General features: G+C 38.1%; 1 protein-coding gene across 1 annotated transcript; it reads right to left on the bottom strand.

Annotated features, from left to right (window-relative positions):
* Window positions 1-6,899: 6,899 nt before the first annotated feature.
* LOC144634589 (uncharacterized) lies at window positions 6,900-16,470 on the bottom strand. Its single transcript, XM_078493602.1, has 8 exons — window positions 16,368-16,470; window positions 14,915-15,174; window positions 12,224-12,338; window positions 11,465-11,587; window positions 11,142-11,225; window positions 10,925-10,958; window positions 9,054-9,189; window positions 6,900-8,483 (listed from the first exon to the last, which is right to left on the bottom strand). The coding sequence occupies exons 1-8, from the start codon at window positions 16,459-16,461 to the stop codon at window positions 7,959-7,961; spliced, it is 1,371 nt and encodes a 456-aa protein (XP_078349728.1). The 5' UTR covers window positions 16,462-16,470; the 3' UTR covers window positions 6,900-7,958.
* Window positions 16,471-21,107: the final 4,637 nt, after the last annotated feature.

The raw sequence follows: 21,107 nt of genomic DNA, 5'->3' as shown, positions 1-21,107 counted from the left end.
GAGCCGACAATTCATAAGCAAAGGTGTTTATACACGATACAATAGGTCTCAATGGTATATTTGGTTTGTGTATCTTAGGCTGACCGTAGATCCTAGGAGGCTGTTTGTGCTCGGGCTAAGCCCAAGCACAAACATCCGCCTAGGATCTGAAGAGTATGTCTTTGTCAAGGACAAGACTTAAAACCTAAACAGAACAACGAGAAGCAAAACCAAAGAAACAGAACTAAGATAATAAAGCAAATATTAAAAGAGGGTGCTAATGGGGGTACCCAATTGTCAGTTAACTTCTTACTTTTAGGCCAATTGTCACCTAACTGCTATTTTTGGCCAATTGTCAGTTAACTACTTATTTTAGTTATGTATTAACTTTCCTATTCTTACAGCGAAAATTATTACGTCATAACCTGAATTTTCTTTACTTCAGCACGTCAGTGATAAAAAAAAAAAAAGATAGGCATGTACGACTCTCACGCACGTGTATTAGTCATTTTCATAGTTTCAATCTCACGAGTATAGTCTTTGAAAGACCTACCACTTTTGTATAATATGAGGGAAGGTTCTTTCAATATTTTCTTGTGTAATGGTTTTCTATAAAATGCCAAGTTTTCATGGGTATTTGCTTCAAGTTCGGACTGTGTTTGGTACCGCTGGTTGGTATATTGCCCTTAGCCAATCATTAAGTAGAAATGGTATTTTCCCGCGAACTTTACTACAACTACCAAAAGTCTTTGCGCATTTACGTCATAATGCAAATGGTCTGCCGACTCTCTCGTGGACGGCATCAGCGAACAAGAAAACTGTACTGGAAACTCTACCTTTTTCCGCTCTAAGGTTTTCCACTGGAACTACAGGAACAGCCGGAAATCATCGCTGTAAGTTTTCAACAAGCTCAGATTTCCTTTCTTTTGACTTAAACGATCTTTCAAAATAACTGCAAATTGACTTCAGCATGCTAACATTAAATGAGCTGATCTTTTGGTTTGATGAAGTTCACAGAGGTTAAAGGAGTCGTAGTAAATTGCATGATGGACTGACATCTTCGCATAAACCTCTTCCACTTGTTGCAAACGAATTTCTTCTTGACCAGCTCTTCAATGTCAAGCGCTTCTGCTCGATCAGACGCGGTAGTCTCAGGCTAACTAGCTTGTTTCGTTTTGAGAACTGCGAGCCTGGAGAAGTATGACTGAATTTGACCTTTTGACCTTCTCTCGCAAATAATCTTTCATTTTCGGCTGTTCGAGCGTTTCGCATGTCGAGCACAAATTGATTAGTATCCGCTTTACGGCCTGACTGTTCACCCGCGTCAAATCTTGTCTTTAAATAGTCCCTCGCTTACCTTATCCCCCCAGGTCTTGGCTTTATCAGGGCCCAGCCCATTGGCAAGGAGAAAGTATCCGCCGCGGATGGAGTAAGCGGTTTGGGCCTGGGACGATTCTCGGGGAGAAGGGTAGTAAACCGTGCTGCCCAGTCACGACGCAACTGATTGTAAAGTGATTCCTGGCGTATTTCATTTTTATGCTGACCACAATCAAGATGATGTTTAAGCTCGTCAAACCTTTTAAAGCTTTGAGAGCAGCCTTCCTGAGGACAGGGAAACAATTCTGAAGTGTAAGTTTGGGTGGCTGTTTATTCTTCAAACCTCTGGTGACATCAATCTTAGAAAAGTCTTGCCCGTCCTTGATTTCCAATGAAGTAGGACCCTGTGGTGTACGGATGATATTATCATAGTTCACCATTTACCCTGGGCCAACAGAATACGCTTTCTGAACATTAATTCCTTCTTGTAAAAACTCAAAGTTATGGTGCATGCTGAAGTGTGGTATTTTTGTAATATCAGTTGCCTTGTGACCTTCAATCACCTCGTCAACAGCAACGGCGACGCCTTTAGACAGGTCTTTCCAAAAGTGCTCCTCTCATGTCTTTTACGGATTGAATGTCATGACCCTCGTCACAATGTTTTCTAACCGATAGTTTCATGGGACAAATGATGCGATCGCAGATGTCTTTACCGTGTTGTGGCTCTCAGAAGTAGTAGGTTTCAACAGCAATTCAAACACGTTTGCTTACGTCGTGAATACTAGCTATCAATGGGTTGTTATGGTAGCATCCCGCTTCATATTACTTAACGGAAGGGTTGTGGGCCTTGAGTGTTGGCAAGAGGTTTTCTAAAATGGAAGCAACCGCAAACCAGTCTTGTGTACACGAATCGAAGAGATGTACATAGGTTGTAACAACTGGCTCTTCAGTCTGCTCACTTTTTAGAATAACACTGCTGACATGCCAGCTCAATCCTCTTTTGCCAAACCATTCCGCTTGCTTTTCTCTAAATTTTCGACACTGGAACTTCATGGCCTAGTCCATTGTTACCAGTGCTGTCGTATCGCCAAGTAAGCTTAACACATCATTGTTTGCTTGATCTTGATTTTCTGAACGCAAGATGTAGGCTTTCCAATCAAATAGATCTTTTTTTGGCTTGTAGAAAGTCGTAGAGAAGATCACCTTGCTGTTCTGAGCTATAGAAACACAAAGTGCCTTTTTCATTTTGCAAAGCATTCTCAATTTCCTCCATAACTAATTTCAGACCCTCGCACATGTCACACTGAAGGTTGTGCTGGTGGCTACATTCCTGTTTAAATGCTTCAATGCTCGGATCACTTAGGGCGAATCATTTAGTTTCTCTTTAACATTTACTTACCATTCTATGTCAGCGCCAGTCTTTTCAAGCTCATCAACTATTTTTTCAATGGAATTGAACACTGTCGCCCCATCCGGTGCTACAATATCTAATCCTTGCAATGCCTTACGTTGAGACGTTTGAGACGTACCTCCAAAATGCGATAAAGGGTTGCCCGACTCAACGGCTCAAATTCGTCCTCGCAGTAATATTGCTAGTATTGCGCAAGCATTGTCGACCTGGTAATAGTCCTAACCACATTTGGCATGACGAGTTTTTCGCCGCTGCTCAGTTTTAGAGTACGTCTGCCGTAGGCAACATCTTGATGGAAATAAGGCTTGCTAATGAAATCTAAAAAGTGGTCGACCTTAACCGTGTCAAGTCTTACTCTGTGTAAAACTGCCTTTTCAAGTGGAGCACCGGGACCATTTTTTTTTATCGTGAAGCTGAGCCTTTCATCTTTATTCGTAAGAAATAAAAATACAGGGGCCTAATAGCCCTTAAACAAATAACCATGGGCTAAACTTAGACTCGGCTGCACGACTCAGCGGTAATCTACGATACCCAAATTGCAACCCCGAGTTCTGTTCTTGTCTGAAATAGCTAACCGCTGATACAAAGGCCATATAACAAAATTATAAAAGAAGAAGAATGACTGTCTCACGATTATCACATATTGCATTGAGGCATACAATCAGTAAATGCCTATAAGAATGCCATTCAATGGCGTTTTCATTTTTCAATTAAAAAAGGACGTATATGTGTATATAAATCCACCTTAATATTTAAGTAGCAGATTATGACAGTGCAATGAAGCTGTGCATACAAGGGCAGATACATAGTTGGAAACCTCATAGTCTTGTTAGCGACTGCTTCGATTTGGGTGCGAGTTCCGCGCCGTTGCTCAAAAATATAATTTGCCAAAATTCTGCAAAAAAATTGTGGCCTATTTTTATATATTAAAACCCTGAACACAAAATAAAGAAGACAAAAAATATTTTTTATTTATAAACAGTAAACGTAGATTAGATTTGGGGTGAGAAAGGTATAAAAAAACCTACTTACGTGACCCAACTTGGACAGGTGAAATGAACAACTTCTGTATTTCTTTAGCCATCTGTAAGTTAATTGAATTTTTGCAATGGAGAGCGATTTTTCGTCCTTCGTGACCAGGATACTGGCATGTCCTCAACGGTCGCCAATATTTTCCGAGATTGTGCCGGTGCTTTGGACAATTGGTCATGTGACTAATTCTTTCTTCTGGTGGATCAAATATTCCAGCCCTGGCTAACAATATCAATCCGTATTCCGTGACCTTTGCCCGAGACAAGAAACAACTTCTTAAATGATTTGAAATGTCACTGTTGTACTCCTTGAGTAAAACAACTTGTTTCTGTCCTCTAGACTCGCCGCATTCGATTTTGCCTACTCCAAAGAAACAGCATTTGCTAGCGCTTGTTGGGCTCGCCATTTTTTCGTTTACATCCGTGTCGAAATCCGAGTATCGTTTTTTCTTTGGTCAGTTATTTAGTGGTCAGCGGCACTGCTTAATTCTGGATTTTCCAGCTTAATAGTATTACCAGAAGATTAAGACTGAAAATCAGCGTTAATTTCGACAGTTTTGGTTTCAAATCTTCTTCAAAAGGCTTTTGTGGTACGTTTTTGACAAATAATTTGAATCATGGCATGATACAAAAGTAATAATGTTGCTTTTGGCACTGAAGTTGGTTCGACATGTCACGATGACAAAATGGCCAAATTCGCCGAGTAGCACTTGTTTCGCCCCTTGTCAACAATCGAAGGATTATAGAACGGCCAAATATTTTTACATATTCTTAGAGCAGAAGGATGGAGCTTGCCGCTGATATGCAGTTTAACTTGTGAGTACGAGCCACTTTTGATATTTTACTACATAAAATTAAGCAAAATTTAACCTGGCCTTTAACGTCCAAAATAGCCAAACTTTAGATCCTAGCCTTTTCCTTGATAATTAAAGTTTTTTTTCAATCCGGTTCATCCAGTTTAAAAGGCCAAGGCTTATTGTTCACAAGTATCGTTATTTTAGCGATGTAGCTGTAATATTTGTATTAGAGCGAATGGTTGGACTTTACCAAATTTCACTGATCCGGCCAATGGCCGCCGAGGCCACCAGGAGGTGTAAACAGTTTTCATTCAGATTTCATAAAGAAAACAATTTTTCTCCAGTCTAATTTCATATTTGTTACTTACTTATAATTAGAAATTACTGGAGGGATTTTGAGCGAATTCTATTTACTGAGCCAAAATAAGTTTGTGGATCTAAAGGAGACATTCTCTTAAGGAGGCTCAATGTAGTTTTTTTAGCCTAAGGGTGGTTGTTTTGAAAATTAAAATTACCTAGGAAGCCAATGTTCGATTTTTGCCAAATACACCATAATGATAAAATATGACCAAATTTTAATTTTTTACTGGTCACTTAGTCACTGCAGTTACCATAGCAACGATTGACGTTTTCTTTTGTTCTCAAACAAGCTTGATTTTCTCGAAATCTAGATTGACACTTGGTGTTTATTTCTTGACATGTTAAAGTTTAGTAGATTGACTAACTGTTGACGAAATTTTAAAAAAAAAAATCTGTAAGAGCGTTTTCAAGTTAATCAAGAATGAATTTTTCAGAAAAACACCGTTTTAATATAAAATAGGCGCCTTAAAATTGTTTCGTATTATTTGAGCACAGTTTCTCTCACTGAAATATAAATACTTACACCATCAAGGACCAGTAACTTAAAGAGAAAGACTTTTTGCTTTAATCTGTTAAAATATATCGACTGTATATTATAGGAAATTATAAGAAAATGCCAAAAACTTCATTCTTGATTTACTCTAAAACGCTCTTACAAATTTTCCTAAAATGTTGAGCACAGGTAGTAAATCTACAGTACATGAACATATCAAAAAATGAATACCAAGAGTCAATCTAGATTTCGAGAAAATCAAGCTTGTTTGAGAACAAAATAAAACGTCAATGGTCGCTATGGTAACCTTTGTGACAAAGTGACGGGTAAGAAATTAAAATTTGGTCATATTTGATCATTATGGTGTATTTTGGCAAAAATCGAACATTAGCTTCCTGGAAAATTTTAATTTTCAAAACCACCACCCTTCGGCTAAAAAAACTACATCGAGCCTCCTTAAAGTGGGACTGAGGGTCCGGCTTGGGACACACATGATGCCCTATTACCCCTACTGACGGCGTAAGCTTCTTGGGAGTGGATCATCTTTGGTAGGGCAAAAACTAGGGGATATCAGTATGAATTAAAATAGGTATTAGCATCAAAACTGTTGCCATGGCAACGGCACTTCGGGTGTCATTTCGTGTCTTTTACGGTGTACATTAATGCTGCCAAGTTTGAAGAACACAGCTCAAGTATTCCAAGAGATATTTTTGATTAGCATAATACAAAAACGTAAATATGAGTATGAGTAGATATGAGTATCGAATCTGTCTTCACAGGGTGCTCTATCTAAGGACAATGATTTTGCACGAATTGTGTAATATCGGTTAGCCGAAAAAAATCTTTTGTTTAAATCTACTTATTACTTCAGGAAAGTCCCTTTTAATATTTGCTTTATTATCTTAGTTCTGTTTCTTTGGTTTTGCTTCTGGTTGTTCAGTTTTGGTTTTAAGTCTTGTCCTCGACAAAGACATATTTTTCAGATCGTTTCAGTTTGGCTCGTTTAGACTACTAAGTGATTTCGTAGCCAACTCTACATCCCTTTTTGAACATAAAACGGTCAAAATCCTGTTCTCCTATTGGTTCAGTGAATTCATATGCCGAACGCGAGAGATATAGAATTGAAACGGCTCGTGTGATGTGTTAAAGTCCAATTCAATAAACCTCTAGGAGCTCTCACGGCTTCACGGTGACGGATATAATCTGTTGTCCACGTTGGTTAATTCAATAAAAAAATATAATACGAAATACAATATGTGACTTTCGTTTTGCTGCTAAAGTTAACTCAGAAACTGGTGGGGCGATGATGGAGGGAGGGGGGGGGGGGTGTGGGGGGGGGGGTTGAAGTCGGCACTTTTCTTTGACAAACCGTCACTAACAAAGACGTCACACGATGTTTTATATTACTCGGAAATATTTAAATATCAATTACTGCATGCGTGTCAAATACAAATGGTGCCTGTTTTATTTACTCGAACAATACAAATCTTGAGAACTAATCTGTGTGGTTATTGAACGAGCAACCTTGGGAAAAGCGATTGTAATCATTATGTTAGCGGTGACGCTATAACCCATGAAGGAGCACACTGTTTGATATGCAGGTAAGAGAAATCCAAATTCGTATTCTATTGTGAAAAATGACGAGGTTTCTAAAATGGATGATTTCACCCCGACCTACCTCGACCTAACACGACACTAAAACGGCTAATTCGGTCCCTGTATTACTTCTTTTGTTGTTGTTGCCCTCGATATTTGAGTAGTGTTTTACGTTGCTTTGAATGTTGGGCTTTAAAACAAGGAGTGAGGGGGTAGAAAGGAGGTCTGGAACCGAATGACGATGCTCTCTCAACTTGCAACGCAATCAATACACGTTCTAGTTAGCGGTTCTTCGACGGTTCGGCCACAGGCCGCCCACAAGCCATCTTTTCCCACGGAATGGAAATTATAGCAACCACAACAACGATGCCGCGGACTCGGTGACTGTGAAGGGCTTCAGAAGTATCCTCCTCGCTATTAATGCATATTATTAAATATAAACGTATTGTTTTAATCCTTAGATTTTGTCGTTTAGTTTAATCCTCGGCTTTTGAGAAAATGGATGATCATTTTTAAATTGGTGATCAGAAGTTATAATGCGATAATATGCTCGCCGGTAATGATATTTTTTTAAGCAACTCAAGTCTTTCTTTCCTCGAGAAATTTCCCTTCAATGATATTGTATAAGAAAATACTTAAATTCGATGTGTTTTTGAAAACGAAATTATTAGAAGTTGAACGATGAACAAAGAAAACACTGCGAAGGCTCATTGAAGGAGAATGACTGGCTGAATGCTTAAATGTTTCTGAATAAATATGTATGTTTTGTATAGTGGTTCAACTACCAAAAAATCACAGGATATTTTGCCAGCAATTAGGCCAGACAAAGGTTAATAGTTTTAGTTATAAATTTTTAAAAAGGAGAACTCCCAATGTTACAAAGACAACTTAGCATTTAAATCCATTCATTTCATGTCATTGACCTTAATCAATAAAAGAAAAAAAGGATAAGAAAATTAAGTTGAATATAAGCGTCACAGAATCAAGATGTATCCCATGGTCTTGATATGCTTGTTTCCGTTATCTCCTTGGTGACGTGCCTCATTTCCACACGTGTTTGAGTCGTCGAAATACCCTCCTGTACCAAAGCCGATTCGGGAATCACCGGAATGGCAGCTGTCTTCGTTGTTTCCAACGATGCCGACCCTCGCTTTTGCATACTGCTGATTATTACTAACTACATTGAACCCTTCTTTGTTACAGTTAACCTGTAATGAACTTTGGGAACCAATCAACATTTTCCACGTGTCACGGCCAAGTGACGTGGAACGATATTGCCCGTCGGCGAACAGTGAGAAGAGCGAATCAGCCACCTTGTTTATGGCGATAAAATTAATGGTTTCTTCACCATGGATCTTCATACCGAGACATATTTTAGAGAAAGGTGTGCTCCAGTAGGTCGGCAGCTTGGTCTCTTGTGTGTCAAACCCAGTCTCTCCTCCTTCAGGGTTGAATGTTTCCTTGTTCGTCCAAAAGCTGGAATCATAGTGAAAGGTGCTCTGCGAAAAAAAAATACAGTGGCTATATATTTGAGGAAGTGAAATACATATTCAGCAAAGAGAAATACTTGACAACAAGGATTCACCCAGCAACGGGGAATTAAAATGATAATATTTAATTTTTAACTTGAACTCGAAGCTCTATGTTTCCTAACTTCATCTTAAAATTCCTTAAGCTTTCAGTTCTCCCCTCACTCCACCGTTGTTTTTGATCAAGTTGGTATTCGTAGCTGTAGATCGTTTTTACAGTTTATACAGTTTGTTGTTTTGACCACGTGCTGGATTTATTAACCCTTCATTATTCTCGTCATGTCTATTTGTCTAAAAAATGTATTTATATCACAGCAAACTTTACGTTATTTTATCTTTTCCGGTAAGGTCACCAATTTTTAAGATGTTGATTTTTTCCATTCACCCTCAAATGATTCCATAGATTCGTCTCTTGTTTGATTCATGATAAATTGTTTGGTTGACTGAGTGAGTGACTGATTGATTGATTGACTAAAAGTCTATTTGTTTGATTGATTGATTTGCTGACTAACTGACTGACTGACGCGAGTAACTAAATACCTGTGCGCCGTCAATCTTCATGACCAGCGTCCAGCCACCTACACCACATGCTCCAAGTCCATTTTTGTTTAGATGACAATAAACGAGGATTTCTTCGGATCCTACTCTCATTTGGAACGCTTTGTCGACGTTGGACCTGAAACGTTCATGACTCGTTGGTAATCTTGATATTAAATTTTAGCATTCATTGTCTATAATGTTACCAAAACTCACTCAAACAAAAACTGGAAAAGAATTTTGGAAGAAAGTATGAATAGAGTGCAGCTTAAGGAAATGTTAAGGGAAGAATTGGGGCAAACAAAATTCTTTCTTTACTTCTCGAAGTAGAAATACTCTTCTTTCCATATTTCAATTGCAAAATGGATAATAAACAGCTCTTTAAAAAATGGAAACTTCTCCAGAAGGAAAAAAATGGCTTTCTGGTGTTCGTTTAGAAAAGGGGATGCAAGCTCGAAACGTGCATCTACTTGCAACTCCGTTTGGACACTACTTCCGTGCACTTGCGATGTCGTGCATAATCATTTCATGGACTCTGAACGAGATCAGATGTGTCAGCAAAGCGATCCAAGTATGTCACCATTTGAAAAAAAAAAAGATCAAGTGCTACGCGCTAGTCCATTTGGCAACCTAAAGCAAGTAAGTACTTAATTGAGCTCAAAATTGCGACAACTCGCCACTCCAGATGTGTTTTAAACAAATAATAACCATTTTGCATTTAGAAATAGTCAAGTGACGCTTCGATAGTGACTATAATTGATAAAAAATAAAAAAATAAAAATCAGATATCAATTTTGAACGTGACAGGAAAATACGATTTGATGAAGCAACATTTATATCAAAACTAGCAAAACAATTATTTTTGTAGCTTGTGTACTGACTATGAATACCTGTCACGCTGTATTGCGGTACAGCCCAGTCACACTCCGTTCGCCACATTGCTAACGTAAAACTTTCTGAGCCAGATATTGAAACAAAAATGGATCACTTAACCCTATTCAGACCGGGCTTTTTTGGACCTTCTCAGACCGGGGGGAAGGGGGACACCCTATGTAACTTCCAGAATATTTAAGCAACCACCATGAAACTTATAGAATGTATTGTCTGTCCAAAGCCCTTTCTTTAGGTATACGTCACGTGGTATGGTGACATCACATCACGTGACAATAACATCATGATGTCAAAACAGCCGCCATTTTGGATCCACCATCTTAGATTTCAAAATGTTTCCAAAATGCCTGAAAGCCACCCAGAATCACTGCAAAGTACTCAAAACAAATAAAAAAGGGCTTTAAACCCGCAAAAATGTAAGAATAATTCCATTTAAGTTGATTTTTATTAACAGAAACACGCAAAATTACAAATTTGGAAAAACATGCCTGTCAAAATGCCGTTGCCATGGTGATGTCAAGTTCCTGACACATCATCCAACCCTACCAAATTGTTGCCAGATAAATTTTACGAAAACTCAGAAAGTTTGACAGCGTTTTGGTAAATCTTAAAAAAAAAAATATAAAAGTTCAAAGTCAGCGCGGGACTCAAAAGCCCCCCCCCCCCCCCCGGTCTGAATAGGGTTAATCCACTTTTCTTGTCACAAAATTACTGGCGTCAATTATCATAACTCCCTTTATCACGGATACCTTAAATCAGACACTTGGCGTTGCTCCCGATTGTGTCCCTCCTGGCAAAGTTGGCAGTACTTATTCCTCTTCCTGCTACACTTTCCTGCTACCATTTTAATTATGGTCTTAAGCACATTATCTTTTTTTTTAAATATTTTTTTCTGAAATGTTTCTCTTACTCTTTTGGTTGAGGTGCTGTTATTTGTTTGTAGTTTAAGCTGTTTACCTAGAAAGTAACTGTCGATTACTTACAAATTCCTGTTGTAAAGATCCTTGCACGTCAAAGCTGCATCAACAAGAATATATAAAACATTAACGGCAGACACAACTGTTAAGAAACATTGCTTCTGATTCCCTTGCTGCGAATTTCGCAACACTGTACTGTGAATGATCAACCCCCAAAGATTATATATTGGACAGAAAACCACCTAAAAAAAAAAAAAAAAGCCGGGAGGTTAAATCCACTCACATGGGCAGTCGTATGATCCCTCGGTATTATTACACAGTTCAAGAGCACTGCAGTCATGCCTTCCTGTAGCACACTCATCGATATCTGAAAAGAATACGGATAGAGACAATAGGAGAGTAATGTTTCACGCAAAGAACAGAATTTAAGGATACTGGCCAATTACTCGCAAACTTGATCTATATCTGGAGAAAGGTCACTGCGAATTCAAACCATTGATTGTATTCGAATTATCTCCACACTCGGATGCCACAAAGTTCGTTCGACGACCAATTGAAAAGCCAACGATAGTACCTACAGCCTATAATCAAAATTCGAAAATTAACCTTCGCAATTCCGTCCGTCTCCATCATATCCAGGTTTACAAGTGCAGTTATATGACCCTTTGGTGTTATTGCACGCAGCATCCACACTGCAGGTGTGTGTTCCAACAGCACACTCGTCAATATCTGCAAAAATGTAATTAAATTGCGTTCAAAGAATGACAAAGACAGAGAATGTCAAGAGATTACCGAAGTGTAATTAAATTATTTTAGTAAATATAATTAACTTGATAACGACAACACACAATGACATGCATTCACCTGTATATTATATTTAATAATCCTAGTTTCACATTTGAAACATTTTTTTCAAGAATGAAATATTGAAACAAACAATGAAAACAAATTCCCACTGCAGCCATGCGATCAGTGTACAAAATTTCAAGTTATTGGTAGATTTGGTAGGAAAGGTAAATATCTTCGTAGCCAATTAAGCAATGCATAAATGATGTTTTATGATCAAACAGGCCCAAAGCGCTTAACAAACAGAAGATCGGCGAGTATAACTTTGTTGCATGAACCCTTTGCCAATAAGTTATCAACAAGGTAATCGAAAAAACCACATACACCTTGGCAGTTTTTCACGGTTTCTGACAGGTCAGTAAATAACGCCAATGAAAGGAGTTGTGTTAGTAGTGTGCGTGACCAGATGCTAGAAACAAATTGCATGTCTTTTACAAGGGATCAGGGATAAAGAGTCAAACCAATATAAAACAACCAGTAACAAGCATAACCTTAAAGCAGCAGCCGTGTTTCTCTTACCACTTTCACAATCCTGACCAGTAAATCCAGGAAAGCACAAACAGCGATAACCTCTGTCTGTAAAACCAGTTTGACAAGTCGCGTTGTTCTTACAACGGTTGTTGACACAGGCATTCTAAAAATTAGGAATGTTAGATTATTTACTTTAGCAAACAATTATTTTAGAGTACAACAGTAATCACAGTAGTCTCCCACGCAGCCGTTTTTAGTGTCGTCACGCAACGATCCTCCCCACAAACGGCTGCTCACATTCAAACAACATTCCTTTCCACCATTTCAACCAATCGCCATTCGGTTTATATATATCTCGTGAACCGTGCCCGCCAAAGTAATATAACCAATCGCTTTGCGTGTTTTATCTTGGAGTTCTCAGTTCAAAATTATGTCGAAGAGGCTTTAATTTGATGTTGTTAGCAATTTGAGCTAAATACGAAAGCGCTGATAACCAATTCGATTTTCCGGCGATTATTCTGATCTGTTCATGTCTGAATTTGAATGTGATCTGCTATTCAGCGACCAGCGAGTTGTCAGTTTGCAAGGCGTGCTATTGACGGCTTACAACAGCCTCTGATAACGGCCTCTGATCATCTTCAAGACCTTCAAACTGAATGAAGGGAATCTTTAAGGATCGAGAAATTCCAAGAACGAAACGTAATTAAGAGTCGAGAAAGACAGCGGAGAAACCGCGGCAGCTTCATGTCGTTGGAAAGCCCAGAAAGCCTCGAAATGTTTACAATTCCCGATCTATACCACTTGATAATGACTTCATACAGAAGAGACTTTCTGAAACCCGTAGGTAAGTTAAAAAACATCTCTCTTTTCCTCGACTACATTTTTAATCACTGTCTTTGCTGTGAATTCGCAATGTTATTTAATCCGTTGCAAAAACTTTTAGAAATGGATAAAATATGTTTCTTAATTTTCTCGTCGGCTGCTTCAGTTCGAACGTTTGATCTGAATGTTTAGCAAGACTTTAAAATACTGGAACAAAATTCGCTCTGTACCAATAAAGACGTCCAGAACAGCAATATTTCAGGAAAAAGCTAAGAAACAAGACCACGGAAATAATATTTATATTTGTTCGATATTTGTGCGGCTCCCGAATGCATACTTCGCCGTGCATGACTTGTTGGATAAACTAAGTTTAAGCCAACGCAAATTAAATATAGTCAAATTTTAACTTTTATAACGCGGCAAAGGCATTTAAAACTTTTTGTGAGACATATGGTCTTCGGTTATAAGTTTTCTGCGTTTGTAAACCGGATGAAATTGAACGGTTTACAGATCTTTTCAGAAAAATATTAAATTTATACATAGCAGACACGCCAGACAATGTAGCGCTGCATGTCGGAACCGTTGCTAAATAAGCTTAAAGATAAAAGTTTGCGCCCTTTATTGTTATGCTGTTTTATTCCAACGGTCAGCGAAGTGAAGCCCTTTTTGATAACTTAACCGCAGAATTGTTTAATCGGCACCAGTTATAGAGAGTTGTGGCAGCGGAATAAAATTTATTTATCATCAGAACTTGTTGCGCGCGTGCGAAGTACATGGGAGCATGATTTCATTCAACGCCGCAAAATTACAGGAATACGCTGTGTATTTTCTGCTCCAAATTCAAAACGAAATTAATGATGCAAGTGGGTTTAAAATACGCTGAAGAGAATTTTTAAAGCTGGCACAACAGTCCCGTGAATGATTCTAAATGCTCTGTGATTTCGTTGAATATCGAACGCATTGTCATTGACAATGTTTAAAAAAAAAATATTTTGTAATGGAATTGCACCACTTTTTTTGGTTCCGTTGAAAAACACTGCAAACGTTTTGGGAACGCATCGAATGTTCTTCTCTGAAACAACCGAATTCGCGGGAACAAACATGTTGATTACAATCTCCTGTGTTGTGATTGGTCACATAAGAAACAAATGGAAACGAAATGTTGTTCGAATGTGAGCAGCCGTTTGTGGGGAGGATCGTTGCATGACGACACTAAAACGGCTGCGAGGGAGATTATGATCACAAAAACTGATTATAAACTTTTTAACACGAATGCACCTGGCAACATGTGCCTCTAATGGGGCAAGACAATGTAACAACTGTAACTCACACACATAATCATTACCATATAGACACGTACGTACGACCCCGCTTACGTAACCATAATAGAAATGAAACCATAATGACGTATAACTGACGTATGTATGGCAGGACGTGTTGACGTCGTTCGGAAAAAGCCTTCCGGCTCTATTAGGAAAGCCTACGGCCACGCTTCTGCCACGATAATAAATTGAAAGCATTTGATCATATATTATAGTAGTATCAGTATCATTCTACAGTCCGTTAAAATGCTTATTGGCTGAGTTGCGTCAGGTCGTACTACAAAATGTTTTGCCTTTAGTCAGGACGCACAGACCACGCTGTACTTGATCTGTAATTCCAGACCTTGACCCAAATATTTTCCCTTCCGGCCCTCGGATCGCACTCAGTCAATAAGTGCAGATTGTGGGAAACCTTTAGCAAAATGAGTGGGAGAATTTGGGAATTCTGCTTGTGCCGAAGACTCCCTTTCGGTGCAGTCGAGCCTCTCGTAAGCGACTGGACACCATTGTAATCAGAAAAAAGTATCCGCTTAAAGTGTCCCGTTATGAGAACGTTAAAGTTTTGTATGAATCCTGTTTTCTGACTCTCACTTACCTTAGCTCCACGGTATATATAATTTGGATATTCGTTCAGGTCTTCCTCGTGCCCTTCGTGGGTAGCATTATTCAATTCACATTTGAGTTTTTCAGTTTCATCTTTCGCAAACAAATTATAACTGAAACAGTTGGGTTCCATGTAGCAAAGCGCACCGCAAAATTCATTGTCCAAGACGTCGGCGCTGTGAATCATGTGGTTGATCAAACGTTTACCCTCGAACACTTGGGCTGTTCTAAACTCCAAATTACGGCACTGGTCTAAAGAAAAAAGGAAAAAAAAACATTTCGTCCACAATCCTTGTTATTCAGTGAAATCACCCTGTTTAGTCTCCCGCCTTTCATCAATCCTAACATGGATCATCAAATTATTTCTGAACTGCTGTTGTCTTGGGATCTGCCATCTTAAGAGTCCGGCTTTACTTTACAAGGTAAAAAAAAAAATGAAGAAAACGCAGCCATAATGTATACAGAGATAATATAATTTCGATAAGTAAATGGGAATATGCAAATAAATGTGGTAGAGCATGGCTGTCGAAACGCGATTGACTTGGCAACACCAAGCTTGCTAAACAATTACATGCCGTTTCAAATTTGGTTCAATTACTTTGCCTGGCATGGCGTGACATAGTATTTCATGGAATTTCATGGCATGGCATGGCATGGCATGGCATGGGGGTTGACAAGCAACATATATATACTAATGAACTTTACTTTGCGCAAAAGCAAAAACGAATATTATTTAACGGAAATCACCTGTTAAGAGACTTACAGTTTCGTTCTGTTGCCCAGCTAAAAATTATCTCTGAGCAATGGGAGATGGAACTAAACCTATTTTTCTTCCCGATTTAAGAAAGAAAATCAATGCATGAATTGAAATTTCTGATTCAGGTACTTCATACCCAGTTTTATCTTAAATGGTACTAGAGAGCTCAACAACGACTACATAAATATAATTGACGATAAAAAACGCTCCTCATTATAGCAATGATATAAACATAGTTTCGGGGTTGTGGGGACATAGATATTTTATTATTATGTTGCATATTGAGATGGATGTAATATGGCTCATGAAAGTTTCCCCCTTTATTGAAGTATATTCTGCTCAGTTGCTAAAAAAATATTGCCTTAAATTTTGAGTCTTTTATATTCCATTCGCTAAACCCCGATGAAATCCAAATTTGGTTTGATTTATAATTTTAAATATTGATTCTTCTGTCTTATTTCTCTACTGTTAGTTAGGTTTTAACAAAATAATCAAGTATAACAAATGAAATAAGACCACTTTTGTCAACAAGCACTATTCTAGTTCGGAATTCGGTTAGGCATTTTAGTCGCCATTAGTGAGAAACAAGTTATGACTCAAATATGTTTGAATTCCTAGCATAAAAGGTTAGATAAAACAAGAAATATTCGTACATAAAATGTCGTTAAACGTTTTAGTAGAAACTTACCTACTGAACCGTCGGCCTGTGGTATCACAGACGAAAGAAAGAACATACCACACAACATTAAAATGGAAGACATGGTGGATCTTAAAAAATCCATTTGCAGGGATTCAGAATTTATGGCTGTGAAAAACCCTACCGTGTTTTTGATTTGCAAAACTTTCATTGACAACCGAAAAATATTTATATATGTCATAAGTTCCTGCTGTTAATAAATTCCCGTTGCTTGTTTGTATCAACCAATGGCATTTAATTCCCTCAGTTCTATCAATTGGTGATTGTATGGTCCCTTGCGATTATTGGTCTAGAGAGAAATATTTATTTTTGAGTTTACTTTTCAACGACAACGAATAGCATACTTTTTCAATTAAGATTATCGAACTCTCACAATAACTAAAGAAGTGAAGTGTCATCATACTGTAGAAACGGCCTAGAGTCATGAGCACAATCCTTTGTTTTTAACTTACAAAATGAGTATTGGTTCCGGCTTCAGAGAGTGCTCTAAGGACGAATAATTTTCACACATTTATGTTACATCAATTAGCAGAAGAAGAAATTTGTTTGAAACTACTTGTGATGCAAGGTTACTGTTTTTAAATCTTTATGTGATCTATTATTTTCGTCGTTTTGTTTTGTTTTGTTTTGGTTGATTTTGTTTTGCCGGCTTTTTTTAACTCTTACCCTAAGCAAGGACATACTGTTGAGATTATTTCAGATCCACTTATTAAACTCTACAGCTCCTAATTAGTTAAATGCAAAGGTTAATATTTTGTTCTGACATCGGATCAATGAATTATTCTGTTGAAATCCAAAAAGGGGACTTTTTAACAATTTAATGAATTCTTATAACTGACCGAAAATGAGATCGACTCTTAGTTCAGGATGAAAGTTCTACAAATATTCAAGTCGGTTGACATTTAATTTAAAAGAATCCGGTGTGATGTGCACGAGTGCAGTTCAGTACACAGTTCAATTAACCTTTTGTAGCTCTGTCGGCTTCACGGTGACGGATCGAATCTGATGTCAACGTCCGTCATTCCTTAAAGAAAATATATGTATAATGCATAACTGTAAACATACAATAACGTCCTATGGGTCCATTCTGTTGCATTGTAAGCTAAATTATCGCGCCTTTTTCAAACATCTCTTCGACTTACAAAATTTTTTTGCCATCATCACGTTATCACTAAAGAATGAATTAGTCAGAAAATTTGTCTCTTTTTTCTTATTGTTTTTTAAGGCAGATAAACAGTTAGAGCTTCAAACTTTCTAAAACGAATTAAGTTATTGAATTGAATATAAAGTGTCAAGCGGTGTTGAAACATACTGTGTGTAAATAACTTAGCACGTCTGAATAAAAATGCCAGCAATTTAAAAGATGCACGAGTCGAGTGTTTGTTCATAACCAAGTATATCACATATTTTTCTATACGTTCCCCTACTTAATTGACATATCTTAGGAATTAAACAGTAGTAATTTTTAGTAAGACAAATGTGATGCTATGATATGGTGATCAGCTGAAAAATATAAGTAAAAATTTGTACATTTTTTCGGTGTTCCAAATTCCTAACAAAAATAATTTGGTTCAATGGACAATGGGATTAATTAATAATTAAGTAACAGTAGTGTTAAAGGCGTCTGTCTGATCAAGCACACTCTTACGGCATGGTTAAAACTAATTAACAAATATAACGCACAAGGTGAAATCTTTTCAGCCACTGTGGCTTCGTAGTGCCAATGTATAAGTTCTCTTTCTCTTGTGCTGTACACTGATCTTTATCTTATGGTCTTGTCTAATTACCAAAGCAAAAGGGGTTGGGGGGGGGGGGGGGGGAGTGAACAGAGTACGTAGATCAATCCGCCACAATTTTCATTCAGATTTAAACCCGCACTACTTGAAAACTTTGTGTGGTATAGTTTTAGTGCAATGGACAATGTTGTTGGTTTTATGCCAATTTAAAGCAAAGTAGAAAACCGACGAAGACTGAGAAAAGTGATCCGTTTCGTTTAGTATCCACGATCCGAACCTCCTGATTCGAAAAATCCGTAATCCACGCCAACATTTTCACTTAACCCTATTCAGACCGGGGGGGGGGGGGCTTTTGAGGCCCGCGCTGACTTTGAACTTTTATAACTTTTTTAAGATTTAACCAAACGCTGCCAAACTTTCTGAGTTTTCCTAAACTTTATCTAGCAACAAATTGGTAGGGTTGGATGATGTGTCAGGAACTTGACATCACCATGGCAACGGAATTTTGACAGGCATGTTTTTCCAGATTTGTAATTTTGCGTGTTTCTGTTAATATAAATCAACTTAAATGGCATTATTTTTACATTTTTACGGGTTTAAAGCACATTTTTATTCATTTTGAGTACTTTGCAATGATTTTGGGTGGTTTTCTGGCATTTTGGAAAAATTTTGAAATCCAAGATGGCGGATCCAAGATGGCGGTTGTTTTGACATCATGATGTAATTGTCACGTGATGTGACGTCACCATCCCACGTGACGTATACCAAAAGAAAGAGTTTCGGAAGTACAATACATCCTATAAGTTTCATGGTGATTGCTTAAGTATTCTGGAAGTTACATAGGGGGGCTTCCGAAGCCCCCCCCCCCGGTCTGAGAAGGTCCAAAAAAGCCCGGTCTGAATAGGGTTAATACGCAATCTGATGTAGTTTCGAAATCCACAAATCCGCTAAGAGTATCGCAAAAACCCACAATCCGTGTTCTTTTCAAGACCAAATCCGTCGATCCAAAAAAACTATTCACCCCTTTAAGCAAAAAGCTCTGCAGGTAAGATCCCTTTAAGATAATGAATGATTGTGGTTGATTTTTACTCTGTTAACTAGAAAAATTAATTGAGCAAAATCCGACGACGACACATCTGATAATATAATGAAACAGCCACTCTCAGTGTAAATCGAAATACAGAGACCAATTTAAGTTTATCAATGGCTCCGCTGGAGTTTCTGCTTAATGACAACATTCATCTGAGGAAATATAGTTTTGATCTGTTGTCTGTTTCAGAGAGCGGACTATAACCCTGAATAAATTCAAGTAAGAGTAAAACGAAAAAAAAAAATATTAGCGTCCCAGTTTATGTTAGGTTCTACGAACTGGTCGAAAAGCAACGCTCGTGTGCGCCTAGAAGAAACAGACGGTTGCGCTTTACTTGACTCGCTCAGTGATGTTCTTTATACAACGACAAGAGCCCATGGGCTCCTGACAACGATGTATAAAACACAACTTCTGGTTTAATTAGAACTAGTAAACACCCACTCAAACCATTTCTATAGGATGACTAATGACAAAAAGATCATTTATGTCCACACAAAATTGTCTCTGGTCTCTCTTTTCTCGCGCTGGATTCCACCCCCTACAAAGGAGGCTTGGGAGATCGAGAGGGAGTTGAGGGATGGCCACACAGTCAACAAGTTTATGATGACTACTATTTGGTTGAAGTACTTGCCATCAAAGAATAAATGGCTCTTCTTAGTGGCGAACTCCAACAATTTCTGTAGACTTAACGGGACGGGGCAACTTCGGCGGACAAAGGCACAGAACCAAGCCATACACAGTCCCTGTTGCGACAGTCCCTAAAAAATACCTTAATGCTGCTACTCTTCTAAGGACATCCCAGCAACCAAATTACTCAACGTCTAAAAACCTGTGAATTGAACTTATTCTCTTCCAGAGCATTTTTCAGAACACACGATGCACCAAATCCGCCTTTCCGTACAAGGACCGCCTTTTAAGGCGGTTTAAAAATTCAGATTCTCAAGGATCAAAAGTCATCTTCAAAGCTAGCTGCTGTGACTGTAATGATTTTTATATAGGGAAAACAAAATGACGAGTTCATGACAGAAAAACAGAACATTTTAAGGCCCTTGCTAAATGCGATCATCCATCAGCTTTTGCTGATCATATCAAAACCAGGGGTCAAATAGGATCATTTTGACATTGCGTCTGGTAAAACTTACCTCCACCGCAAAAAATAGCAGAATTTGTTCGTTCAACAATCAGTCATTTTCAATTGATCATGTAGCAATTTCTTATTCGACTCTTTTGGACTTGGAGGGAAAATTAGGATTTTCAAATAGACCCAAACTGTACATTTCAAGTCTCAAAGTGGCCACTTTTGCTAGATCTGGGGTGATAATAAGCTTTTATCAACGTTAAGGTATTTCATCACAAGGGCTCAAAATCGTCATTTTCAGTGGCTCATGCAGCAATTTCTTTAGTCGATTTTTTTGGACCTGGATTGAAAATTATGATGAATCCACGTGATGGCGGATTTGCAAAAAAGACCCAAACTTTACATTTCAAATCTCAAAGTGGCCGGTTTTACTAAATTTGGGGTGATAATAAGCTTTATTCAACGTTATGGTATTTCACCACAAGAGCCCAAAAATCGTCATTTTCGGTAGCTCGTGTAACACTCTCCTATTCCATTCTTTTGGACTTGGAGTAAATATAATGATGAATCAACTTGATGGCGTATTTGCAAAAAGACCCAAACTGTACATGTACATTTCAAGTCTCAAAGTGGCCGCTTTTGCTAGATCTGGGGTGATGATAAGCTTTAATCAACGTTATGGTATTTCAACACAAGGGCCAAATATCGACTTTTTCAGTGGCTCATGTATCAATTTCTTTAGTCGTTTTTTGGACCTGGAGTGAAACTTAGGATGAATCCACGCAATGGCGGATTTGCAAAAAGACCCAAACTGTACATGCCAAGTC

This window comes from Oculina patagonica, chromosome 13, assembly GCF_052425735.1.
Source record: "Oculina patagonica isolate OP01 chromosome 13, crgOcupat, whole genome shotgun sequence".
NCBI lineage: Eukaryota > Metazoa > Cnidaria > Anthozoa > Scleractinia > Oculinidae > Oculina > Oculina patagonica.
The sequence above is the reverse complement of the archived record's forward strand: the minus strand, read 5'-3'. Positions and strand labels throughout refer to the sequence as shown.